The sequence below is a fragment of the Patagioenas fasciata genome, chromosome 7 (genome assembly GCF_037038585.1).
Source record: "Patagioenas fasciata isolate bPatFas1 chromosome 7, bPatFas1.hap1, whole genome shotgun sequence".
In the NCBI taxonomy this organism is placed as follows: domain Eukaryota; kingdom Metazoa; phylum Chordata; class Aves; order Columbiformes; family Columbidae; genus Patagioenas; species Patagioenas fasciata.
In genome coordinates, this window is record NC_092526.1 from 10,592,301 (window position 1) to 10,604,983 (window position 12,683).

General features: G+C 44.5%; 1 protein-coding gene across 1 annotated transcript in view; it reads left to right on the plus strand.

The window, feature by feature from the left end:
* Window positions 1-807: 807 nt before the first annotated feature.
* Window positions 808-12,683, plus strand: part of OSBPL11 (oxysterol binding protein like 11) — a 37,856-nt gene continuing 25,980 nt past the window's right edge. The window contains exon 1 of the mRNA XM_065840625.2: window positions 808-1,149. Within this exon, the coding sequence (XP_065696697.1) occupies window positions 1,001-1,149 (149 nt within the window). The 5' untranslated portion in view covers window positions 808-1,000. The remainder of the gene's footprint in view (window positions 1,150-12,683) is intronic.

Below are 12,683 nucleotides of genomic sequence, written 5' to 3' on the forward strand. Positions count from 1 at the left end.
CTTTACATTTTTGCTTCTATGTAGATTTTCACATAAGGCATTTTTAGCATCTTTTGTGTTATGGTTGCTCACAATATTATAGGTGTGTAACAAAAGAGCTGGAGAGAGGGGAAGTTCAGGGAGGACAGGATGGGGAGCAGAACCACAACCTCACTAACCACAGGCATGTCCAATTCCACCCTCCTCTTCTTCAGGTTCTGATTGATTAAGGACAAAACAAGGATCCTCTGCCCCTGGTTTTAAGGCATAACACAGCTGCAGTCAGTTCAGTTTTGTTTGTCCTAAAGCCATGCCCGGCTTAAAAGATTCCATGCAGCAGAACCAATCTCTCCCAGTTAGCTCTGCTGCCATTCTGTGGCAGAAAAAAACCTGCTTAGCTGTTGCACCTATGCAGTAACTAGCAGAAAAATAGGAGGAAATATGTATTTTCTCTCATGCCCAGGGTGTGCCATGGCTTTGCTTGGTGAATTAACTACTTTAATTGACCTGGTTTGTGTGCCTCTGTGACAACATTCAGTGAGATCCCAGCCAAGAGCTTTCACATCTCTGCTCGTAACCATCTGCACACAACAGCGCTGGGATCCCCATACTCTTTGTTTCTCTGTTTTCTGGAGGGGAGAACTATTTTAAAGGTTTGCTGTTGCTTTAACTGCGCTAGTAGCTGAGAGCGGCCTAGCGTGGGCACAGCTGCCCGCACTAAATATGGCGGCGGTGGCGCTGACCCGGAAGAGGCGGCCGGCTCGGGCCGCGGGGTGAGGGAGCGGGAGGGCGGGTTTCCCCAGCCTGCCGCCGCCGTCGTCGTCCTGTGCGGGGAGCCGAGCCCAGCGGGGCGCGGGGGTGCCGGCAGCCGCCACCATCGCAGCCCGCATGGGGCGGACGCGGCCGGGCCCCGGCGCGGCCTGAGCGGTGGCCGGCGGGCCGCTGGGGCGGGCTCCCTCCCCAGGCAGGCGGCCCGCCCTGGGCCGGGGGCGCTCCTGAGGGGGCGGGGAGCCGCGGCGCCATGCAGTGCGCGGACCCCGCGGCGGCCATGAAGGGGCCGGAGGGCGAGGGCAAGCCGGAGCAGCAGCAGCAGCAGCAGCAGCCGCCGCCGGCGGGACAGAGCGGCGGCAAGAGCAGCGGCGGCCGCGGCGCCAAGGGCTGGCAGTACAGGTGGGCGCGGCGGGGGCGGTGAGGGGCCGCGGGCCTGGGAGCTGTCGGGGCTGCGGAGCGCGGGGTGCAGGAATGGGAGCGCCCGGGACACCCGCCCGGGGCGGCCCGGCCCGGCTGCCCGGAGCGCGGGTCGGTGGAGCAACCGCCCCGGGTTTAGGCGCCTTCGGCAGGCGGACACGCCGCGGTACCGGGGGCCAGGCGGGCAGCTGAGCCCGGCCGCCCGCTCTCCCCTTCCCCGGCCCGGGAAGGCACGGGCGGGGGGGCTGTCAGTTGGCTCTGGTTTTGGTGTGTTTGGGTACGAGCACAAAGCCCGGCAGATGCTGCCGGGGATCGCGCCTTTTCTCCGTCCTTTCGGGTCGTATTTTTGCCTCACGGAACGTGGAGACCCGTGTAAAGTTAGCGGAGGGAGCTCGTCGCTTTCCAGCCTTTCTAAAAAGCTAAACTTTGCCAAATTTTAGCACCGTGTGTCTTCTTAGAAGAGCTTAATGGCAGGTTTTTTTTTTTTTTTTTCCAATTGATGCTGTTAGTTGCTGATAGTGAAACATGCACAGAGTTCATGTATTATCTGACTTATTTTAGGGATGGCTGTACTTAGCAGAAATCGGGGTGATTACTCAAGTACAACAAATACAGCAGAAAAGAGCAGAGCAAGTGGGAGAAGCTGAGCACACAGCATTATTTTGAGATGGATTCAAACTAAAATCCTTCCTTTGAATGACCTACCTGTGCGTTTGAGGGATTTGGGGGGATTTCATGTACTTTTTTCTGACGTGCTTTGTGGTTGGAAGAGTTTGCACTCACGCTGATAGCGAGCTCTCTCAGGCATCGCATGAGAGACTTCAGAATCTCTGCTTTTAGGTCTCTCATCCTTGACTGGAGTTCTGCCATGTTGCTGTTGGAAATACTGCTGTTATGTGAAGTTTGCACACTTCTCCTACAAATGGAGACTCTCCAAAGCCGTCATCTGCCAGCCCAGATGGACGGGCTTGCTGTTTTCCTTCGTGCGGAGACAGCAGAACCGGCGTGTGGTACATCTGTGTGTGCTGCACGGGATGGGGGCCTGTCAGATGGCTTAGGGAAACCTGCGCCCAGGCCGTGCAAGCACCAAGTGCCCCGTGGTTTTAATAGGGAGCTTGGTCATGGCTGAGAATCTGGGTCATGAGTAATTTGCTTTTCTGGTGACTAGTGCTTGAAAGAGAAGTGGTGATTTCAGGGCAAATATTTCAAGCTTTTACATAGGGGAGGTTTCTTGTCTGATTCAGTTATTGGTTGCCTTATCTGCTGTTTCTAGTCACTCCTAAACTTTTTTTTTTTTTTAAACCCTGGGTTCAATATAACTATGAATTTTCTAATGAAAATTGCTACTGCTGTGACCAAGCACTTACTGTCCATGTATTTCACATGTGAAACACAGGAGTAAGTTTATGCTATCAAAATGGAATTATTTTATGTGGAATTGAAGATAGTGAAAGGGATGAGACACCTGATTTGCCTGCACCTCTTTGCTATAGTATGTTTGAGATGGTGGTCACAGGTCAGTGCTATGCAATGGAATTCACTTTTAAAAATTATCCATTCAAGTGTTTTGTTTCTTCTTTCAATGCTGTGACTTACAGAGCGAAAGTTGAACAGACTCACTTAGTGCCAGTTTGGTGGCTTGACGGCTGCAAGAGGAACTGTCCACGTTATTACTTGCAGCTGAGAATATCTAGTTTAATATGCTCTAATACTCCAGTGCAAATTATTTTTTTTCCTAGATCATTTGGACAAGTTTAATATACTGATTATATTATTATGGACACTTGAAGTACCTCACTGTTAATCTCCACTCTGTTGGAAAACAATTATTTACGCCTACATTTGTCCCTATATCTAATTACCTGCAAAATATGACCTTTCACCCCACCTCCTTAGGAAGTACTCCTGGATGTTATGCTGTAACTTAGTTTTCAGTTTATGGATTACTTCAATTCTAAAATCTATTTGACAAAGGACAGACCCCTCTAACGATAAATCAATGTGTAAAAGATGGGGTTTAGAAACGAATTTGCTGGGAGCTTTTGTGGAATTTTGATGTTTTTTTTTTTTCAACTTTTATAGCACAGAGTGTGAGCAATGTGGGGTGATGCAGCTTGTCAGGGTCCTGAAGTCCACACTCAGTGTAGGCTGCACCGGTGCAGATGTATAACTCTGTATTTGTCAGAAGAGCTGTAGCATAGTTGTCAGACAAATGGGACAACAGGTACTTGATACTTTAATGCTCCAAATGGGGAATTATGACTATGGAAAAATAAAAAACCTCCAGCATGGCTGGAATCTGTAATAATGAAAACTGAATCTGTCAAAGAGTTAGAAAGTCCCACATACTTGTGGTAAAGTGCATGTCTAGAAAATAAAAAATGAAGCAGAAAGTCTAACCAGATATTTTTTTGTAGGGCAATAGTAGGGAGATTTTTAAATAGCTGTGATAGACCAGATGTTTATCAGGGTGGACAAGAGGCAACCAGAGGCTGCTGGACACATCAGATGATGCAGAGATAGAGCTGAACCTCTTTGCAGACTTTGCCTGTAGCCCACGCACAGCGAGCTCAGCTGGGACAGCAGTGCCTCCTTCACTATTTGTAGGGGCTCTGTTTCTTCAGAGGACAGGAAGATACTTTTTGGACTTAATAATTCTTGAGAAACTGCTCTTCTAGACATCTGACACAAAATGATCTTGTTCATGTATGCATATATGATCAGCATTAAAATGTGTCTGAGAGCAGCCAAACCTCAGCTGCATTTTCTTGGCCAGGGTGAGGAATAACATGAACATTAATGTGCAGTTCAGTAAATAAAAAGAGCCCGAGAGGCTGTGCTGCACCCTAAACTCTTTACCCCCATTTCATTTAGAGAAACATTTACCATGAGGTGAGACTTCTGAATAACTTCAAATTATTAAAAGATGACTTGATAAAGTAATTTAATATTATAACATTTTCTAAACAGCTTCTTTGTTTTCAGCAGTAACCAAAACTAGGAAGGAAGTGTAATTTTGCCTGTATAAAGAATTTTTTGCATTCAGCAGTTCGATTTTTGCCCATCTTAATTTTGTTTTGCCTCGATATAACTGAAATAAGTAGTTTCAAATCAGTGAAAGGAGACAGCCTTGGCAGGTGCTTCTCAACATGTGAATCATAGTCATTCAAATAACAAAAAATTCGCAACCGGAAAGCAGAATGTGTATCTATGAGCTAAATAGAGAGTTGGTCAGAATATGTGCCAGAGAAGTATAACAAGTCCCTTCAGCCTGGCTTTTGGATAATTTTGAGAGAAATGACTTGTAGCTAAATGAAAACCAGTTATTGCAAAATTGAAAGTTCAAAGCACTGTGGTTGACTAGAGAAACAAGATTGTCTTACCCAGTTGGAGACATGCTAATTTGCTGTCCTCTTACGTTTTTCTTAGTGGTTCTGCTCTCAGATACATAAATCAGCTGCTATTAAAAGGATTCCCAGCATTTCTTCCCTTACTGGTAGAAATACACATAAGATGTTCCTGAATTTCCCACGATTGCTTATTTTTAAGCTTACAAGTTATATTTCAAAATGTACTTCCTTTTTGCTTGTGTGGGTGTTTTTGTAGATAACTGCCTTCATTCCTTGTTTTGGAAATGGTTTTAGCATCTGCTTACTATGGATTAGGCATATATGTTTAGGATTTTTTTTCTTTCTTTAATTCATGCTATCTTGCAAAAAGGATCTAATTAATAATAATAAAAGGAGGTGTCTTGAAATTGGTACGATCTTGTTCAGTGGGTGTTGATAATAATCCTTTTTGAGGGTGGCATTGATGTCAGTCTTAATTTCTAGAAAAATGTATAGATTTTTTTGTACTTTTTGTGCATTTTAGTCACATTCCAAGAATGTTTGATCTCAGGAGGATGAACTACATCAGTTTGGCCTTTAAAGCTGAAACCAGCTTGATAGAAACAGATGCAGGAGGTAAAGGCAGCACAGGGTTCAACAGCGCTTTGTGTTGCAAACCTCTCCATTGCTGGTCCTCTCCTATTCTTGTTTCTGAACTTAACATTTCTCATCTGAGTATTAATATAAGCATTTAATTCTTGCTTAGGCTGAACAGAGTGTGTTAGCTGACCTAATTAACTCTGCACCCCCAAGAGCAGGCCAGAATTTAAGTTAAAGTCCGTATCACTTCATAAGTAGAAGAAACCTCCCAGAGCTTCATTTAAATATTAGTGTCACTCTAGGGCAGTTCTCTCTAATACTGGTACTCCTGGTACTTCTTTTTATTACCCATCTCTGTTGTTTCCTACCTTCACTGCTTAACATGAAATTCTCAGGGATCCCACGTGGAATTGTTGTATATTTACTGTAATCAATGACTGCAAACTGCTTCCTTGTGCACAACTGCAGAGGGAGGCTGTAATTTCAGGGTGTTACCTGGGTGGTCTGGCGAGGGCTGCTCCCCATCTGTCGCAGCTCACCCCACGTCCCCCGTGTCCTGCTGTCATTGGAACCTGCCGGCGTTGTGACATCGAGGCGCCAGCCACCAATGGGGATGGAGTTTCTGCCACCTTTGCTGCTTTTGGATTGGCTGATGGCTCTGACGTCGAGCTTGCATCAAAGTGAACCCCAATCTTCCGTGCTTCTGTTGCTGGTGACCCATGGAGATGCCTCACCACTGCGTGGCCTTCAGAAAGCCCTCACTGCTCACTTTCGCTGGCTTTCTGAGATGCGATGAACTGGGTGCTGAAAAGAGTTTCTGAGGTGGTTGCTGGGAAACTCAGAATTTATTTTTGCGATTTAGTAAGTTGTTTTACATTTTTTTTTTTTTACTAAAAATCAGATTAAGATGGCTGTCACATTTGTTTCACATGCTGGAGGGAAATGACAGAAAAACCTGCTACCTGAATTTCTTTATTCTCATTGGAGTCTTTCCTTAAGGAGTATACCGTATTCACAACACCAAGTTAGAAATGCTGCACTTTACCGAATTTGCTCATTAAAATAGACAAGAAGCCTGTGTTTTAAGTGGTCAGCTGGTTATATCCACCTCAGGATCCATTCTGTGTTATTAAAATGTTGAGGTCACTGTTTATCAAGCTGATTTTAAAACACTTGCTGAAGCCCCAAGCATTTTTCGCAAGGCAGGTGAGCCATTCATGTTCACACAGGTATTTATGACCTGGAAGAATGGAGCTGGAGCAGAAGGAAGCTCAAATGCATTGTAAATTAAGACAAGGGATAATAAGCAGATAGAGTTGGGGAAATAGGCTTGGCTAATTTAAACAGGAGCTTCATGATGGCTGATGATCTAGTAAGGAACCTGAACCTCACTTCTGAACCAGGTCAGCAAGGTCTGGGTTCCATTCTCCAGCCCTGTGGCTCCTCAGCGAGTGGTTGTTGAGAGCACTGTGTCTCTCTTGCTTCTCAGAGCATCCTCATGTTGAACAGGCAGGTTGTGAAAACTCGCTGGGGCAGGCGTGACAATGTGGGGGTTGGTTCTGGCATTGCGGGATACCTGTGTTAATACTGGGATATTCATTTAGCGTTCAAATTAAGCTAAACTGAAGATGCACAAACTTTTGAATAGTTTCTAAATATCAAATGATGTGTGCTTTCCATGGAATAGATTTCTGTGGGAGTTAATGACCGTTACAAATGTCTGCCTGTCACTAAGTGCAAAGGGTGTTTTTCAACTTCACCTTTTCTAATGTACTTGCATAGCAGCAAGTTAATTAAACTTGACTACAACATTAACATCCTGCTCTGCCGCACACCTTCTCTCCCCAGAGGGAAGATGAAAAACAAACTGCATGTGGCTGACCTAATCACATTGCTTAATGCAGAAGGTGCCAGCTGCTGCTGCTAGGTTGTACAAGATAGGTTCTTGTGCTGTGCTCATGGTACCATGAAAATTAAAGAACGTGTGCAAGGACGTGTGTTTACTTAAGGATGTTGCCTGGACATGCACTCTGATCACCCGCCAGTGCCGATGAATTCATCTTGTGGGGGATCACCGCCTGCTGGTAATGCTGCTGGAGAACTTTCTTTTCAGGGTGTTTGCAAAGCTGATACCATTTCAGACTTTATGTACTGTGATTCTGTGATATGGGAGGGGAGTGCAGGCTGAAGTGCTGTTACTTCATGTGTGTTAAGCTATTATATATTTGACAACCAGTAATGCCTCTGCTTTGGAGCAAGAATATCCATGTTGAGGGAAGGCTTTTTGCTGTGGGTGTGCATTTTTTGCTCTTTTTCCTTCCAGGTGTAAATTCCTGAGCTTTCGATGAGGCTGGAAATCTTTAAAATCTTGATTAGTGCTTAGAGCTTGGCAGATCAGGTTCCTGAAGAGCCCAGTTTGATTTGGGAAGTTGGTTTAGTTTGTTGCAGTGGCGATTAAAAAGGAAGTCAGAGTTCTGCAGGGCAGAGCTGCAGAATGCTATAATAAGGAACTGATTTCTGTCTCTGGCTTCCTCTCGGGTAGCAGCCATATTCTTTAAACTGGTTTCTACTGTAATCACTAACTGCGTGTTCCTCTTTTTTTTCTCGGAGGCCTAGTTTGGAACAGTTTGCTCTGATTTTGTATAACTTTTACAGGGTCACAGCTGCAGCTGAAATAAGCAGAAGCTGTGACTGGAATGTATGAAGAAGATAAAAATTGGGCCACAACTGAGGCTGAAAATTCATTGTGCCTCAGTTCCCTATCTGTAAAATGGGATGATAAATGTCTGTGTCCTTGTGTTGTTTGGTACATGACACCTTCATTAATCTTGATGATGATCACAAGAAAAGAGAACAGTAAGGGAACTTTTTATTGAAAGAGTGTGAATGCCAAATTAATAGTACCTGATGTTCATTGCATGATGAAAAGGAGACATTTTTAACCATTCCTTGTCTGGGAATTGCTGTCCACCCAAAATGCTGAACAATAAAGTAGTCCTGCTCTTTCTATGTATTGTCATAACGATAGGTGGTTAACACAAGTGCTTTCTTAATTAGTTTTTAAACCTGAGTAACTTATGCCTTAATGTAGGAATATTTTCATTTAATTTATGTATATCAAAGAATAATTTGGATTGGGAGTGACCTCTGGGAAATCTCTACTCCAGCCTTCTGCTCAAAGCAGGGCCAGCTTTGAAATTAGAACAGGTCATTTGAGGCCTTCTCTGGTTGAGTTTTGGGTGCTTCCAAGAACAGAGACCTCCCCCAGCCTTTCTGGGTTCCTTGTGCAGTACTTATCCCCTCTCACTGTGAAGAATTTTTCCTTGTGTCCAACACTAATTTTTTCTTGCCACAAGGTGAGATGGTCACCTCTTACCCTTCTGCTCTGTATCTCTGAGAAGAGTCTGACTCCATCTTCTCCATAGGTAGAGGAGACAGCGGTGAGATCCTCATGGAACCTTCCCTTCCCCTGAAGGAGACTGAACAGACCCAGGTCCATCAACCTTTTCTTCTCTGGCATGACATACGCAGCTTGTACTGGCCCATAGGCTAGTCCATCCCAGGCGCAAGGCTTTGCGTTGCTTTTCTCCAAGTTCTGGTGGTGTTGGTCAGCCTATTCCTCTGGACAGTCAGGGTCCCCCAAAAGTCCAACCCACCCTCCCATGTCCCACCTGCTCCCTGAGATTTGGTCTCACCTAGGAGGTTGCAGGGAGTGTGTGCTGGTCCAGCAGCCGGCTTAGAGGTATTTCACAGTATTGACCCCTGCATTGCACCACTTGTGACTCTGCCAGTTGGATTTCAAACCGTTGGCTGCTGCTTCTGCAGCCTGGTGGTCCACACAGGTTTTTGCATGTGTTGTTGCACTCCAGGCTTGTGGTTTTTCTGAATGTTTAGATAGTGTAGTCAACTGTGTTCTTGCTTGGAAGATAGTGGTAATTGCTATCCTCTGTTTATATTAAATGTCTCAAATGGTTCAAAAATAATCTCAAAAAGGCAAGAGGCTTATCTGGAGTGGCTGATCAGTGTATTTACCTTCCATTTAATAGCCAGTGTTTTATTACTGCAAAGTCCAGGATGGCAACATGTAATTGTCAATATAGTCTTTTTAAAGTCATAATCACAAACAAGTCTTAGAACTGGGAGGGTATATCTTTATATTTCTGATAGGATAAGAGCTGCTAGATTAGAAGCAGACCAAAATACCTTGGGATGGAATATGTAGTAAGCTAAACCATGCTGTGCTGTGCTTGGAGTAACTAAGTGATGTGAAGGTTTGCTCGGCTGCTGTCTGTGAGTAGTGCTGACAGGGAGCTGCTCCTTTCCGGGGTGGGGTAGGTCACAGGTCATCCAAAATTGCAAAGATGCTCATACATCAGTGTGTTCATCTCACCTGTGTTATGCCAGTACTGTTTGTGGAGCAGACTCGTGTTCATTTGACTGCTTGACCTTATCTGAAAGTACTGCCAGGGAGAGTTTGGGGTTTAAGCAACAATAACATGTGAAATGAGGTGTTACGGGGTGCTGCTGTAAACTGGTAACATAAATGGTGGCAAAGCTGCAGGCAGCAATCATGCTCCAGAGGTTTGTAGTGGAGAGTTTGGATCTTTTGAGGTACCTTTTTATATATGTTCCAGCTCTAAAATGTTGTTGTCTAAATCTGCAGTTATTATACTTTTCCAGGGGTAGCTTGAGTAGTAGTTAGCATTGCGGAAAAATCTGCAAGGCTTGCTACTGACTCTTGGGTCCAGCTTCAGTTGCGTTACACTGACGCAAATCCACAAATAAATTGGATGTGAGTGGAGTTCTTGCTGACTTGAGGTGTTCACGTATGTGCAAGAGAAATTGCTTAGTTGAAACTTGCTGCAGTTTTTTTCCAGGCAGATGTATTTTGAGAGTTAGAGAGCTCTAAATGATAAAGTAGTTAAATAGTAAGCTTTACACTGGTCCAATGAGAGCAGTGTTTTGCTACTTATTGATTAAACATTGTGTATTTCCCTGTTTTCTGTTGCTACCCTGCAAAAACGTTACAATACAGTTTCACTCACGTGTAAGTGACCTGTGGCATTAATGCACAAAAGAGGAGAATCAAGTGCAGGTTTAATTAAAATGATTTTAAAAGAAACTTGTAAGCTTGATTTATCATTCCCCTTGAGAACTTGTGTTGATGGAAACTTCGGGTGCAAACACAAGCACTCTGTTGGTAGCTGGGGGAGTTTGGGGGTGAGAGCGCCCCTCACCCCACATGGGGAGCCAGGGCTGCGTTGTTCTGTGCTCACAGGTGGGTGACAGCCTATTTTGGCTCTGCTGCACCCTTCCTTCGTCAGAAGCCTTTGCATCTCTGCCAGTGCTTGTCTGTGCTCTTACAGGTTTACAGGAGTATGTGGTAAGGTGAGTTTTTGTCTCTCATGAGGATGTGTGTGTTGCTTGCATGCTTGTGGCCAAGTTGTAGGTGTTCTGAAGCATCCCCAGAGCCTACTGTCAATGTTCTTGTCATGTTGTTGGACCTGTTTTCCTTGTTGGTTTCTAAACTTATAATTGAATAGTCAAACACAAGAGCTGAAGAGCAGAGGCTTTGCTGCTGCTGCTTTACAGTTGACTGGAAAGGCACTGCTTGTGAATTGCACAGCAAGGGTAGTTAAAGCAGAACTGATTTATTGATGTAGATACTCTGTAAACAACACAGGGGCTTTCCTCCTTACCTTACTGGGTGTACTGGAGAACCCACACACCAACAAGCCGTGGGACTGGAGTGTGTCGTGGTGGTTTTCTGGGAGCAAGTGATCTCTACAGTTGCAGATGTGCCCAAAGTTGCTGTTGCTGACATAGGTTTTTTCTTTCTCTTCTCCTCTGCCCTTTCCCTCCATGTAACAAAAAGAGGAATCAGTACACTTTGAAGTGGGCAGCAAGGGAAAAAACAAGCTATTACAGATGGCAAGCCTATGGGCAGATAGAGGTGACCAAGTTCAGTGAAAATGGTTACTTCTTTTTTCAAACTGTGTAGTCAGAACCACTCACTGGCTTTTTCTGTTACAATCCTGATTTCTTCTTTTCTTTATGCTCTACTAGCTTGTAATCTGAAGACGATCGCTTTCCAGATGGGTGTCATTTTGTGCCACTGTTGCTGGTGATTTCTTTATGTGGGGCTTTTGGGGAGAGCTGCACCATGAGGGGTGTGGGAAGGACTTCTGCATCGGGCTTTGTTCTTGGAAAAAGTATTGGCCTGGTGCTCGGCAGGTGTGAGCCTGCGTGTCTTGGCTGGAGCTCCTGAGAGACGTCATTCTGGGACTGCTGGTCCTCTGCATCTGCGTCCAAGGCTTGGGTGCTGCATGTCAACAGGATACAGGGGGAGTTTGGCCCAAATATCCCTCTCATGTTCCTCCCCCAGGACAGGAGACCAGCCCACAAGGCACTGACAGCTGATGCAGTGTAAGAGGTGTAATAGAAAAGAACAAATAAGACTAAAGAAGGATGAGTAAACTAACAATAATCCTTTGTAAAAGCTTTATACCTGTTGTATTTTAGTAGCACTTGGATATGTATAAATCTGGCTTGTGGTAGATGTTTTTGAAGACAGGGAGGGGTAGTTTTCTGAAAAGAATGTGAACTGGTTTGTAATTTATCGACTTCAGGCGTTTGCTTACAGTCCATCTCATAACATTTACAAACTAAGAAAGTGTGATAAATGTGCAGCCAATTCAGTGGTGTTCAGCCTTTGAAAAAGGAAAATAAAGCAAAACCAAAAAAACAACCAAACAAAACACCACAACAAAAAAAAACCAACCCAGAAGCACCCCCAAAAAAAAAAACCCAAACCAAAACGACCCAGATTTTGGGGGCTGGTAAATGGGCTGGGCTGGAGTTCAGATGCTGAGCTGTGAGTTTGTGCACACATTTTTTCCTGGATTGAGACTTACCCAGTATCCTCACTTAAAGTTAAAATATTTTTACATCTTTAAGGATGTGATGAATCTGTTGCAACACTTAAACTTTTTTTTTTTCTGTCCTTCTTTGAAAGAAGGACATGTGAATTTCTGCATAAATATGGACTTCAGGGGTTGTTGACTCGTCGTTGCTGAGCTGTTGCTGTTCCTTTGACAATCTGAGACTGCTGTGAGCATTTTGAATGGCAACAACAGCAGCATCTTGGCTATGAAAATGTACCCGTACCCGTAGGTACATGTACATGCACGTAGGTGTGAATGCAAAGGTTTTTCTGAAGTTGGGAAGGATCCCTGTGCAGCCAAGCTGTGCTGTCAACGTTGAGATAAGTTATTCAGTGGTTTAAGTCAAACTCACTTGTGACATCTGTTTTCTGGAAGTCAAAAACCCCAATGTGGAGAGTTGCGGGGGCTTCTTAAGTACAGAAGTGGCTTTGAAATGACAGTAAAACCTGTTTTATTAGAAGCAATGTTGGAAGATCTTACTCATATTTACTTACTGCAGTTTTCTGTGAGCAGAGCCAGGTCCTGAACCTCTTGTTCTCAAAATCTACCCTCTTAAAAGCTTTCTGTAGTGCTCTGAAGAGCTTTGCTGTTAATTCCATACTAGTGAAATATTACTGGAGTTTTGTGCGTTCTTTTTTTGTGC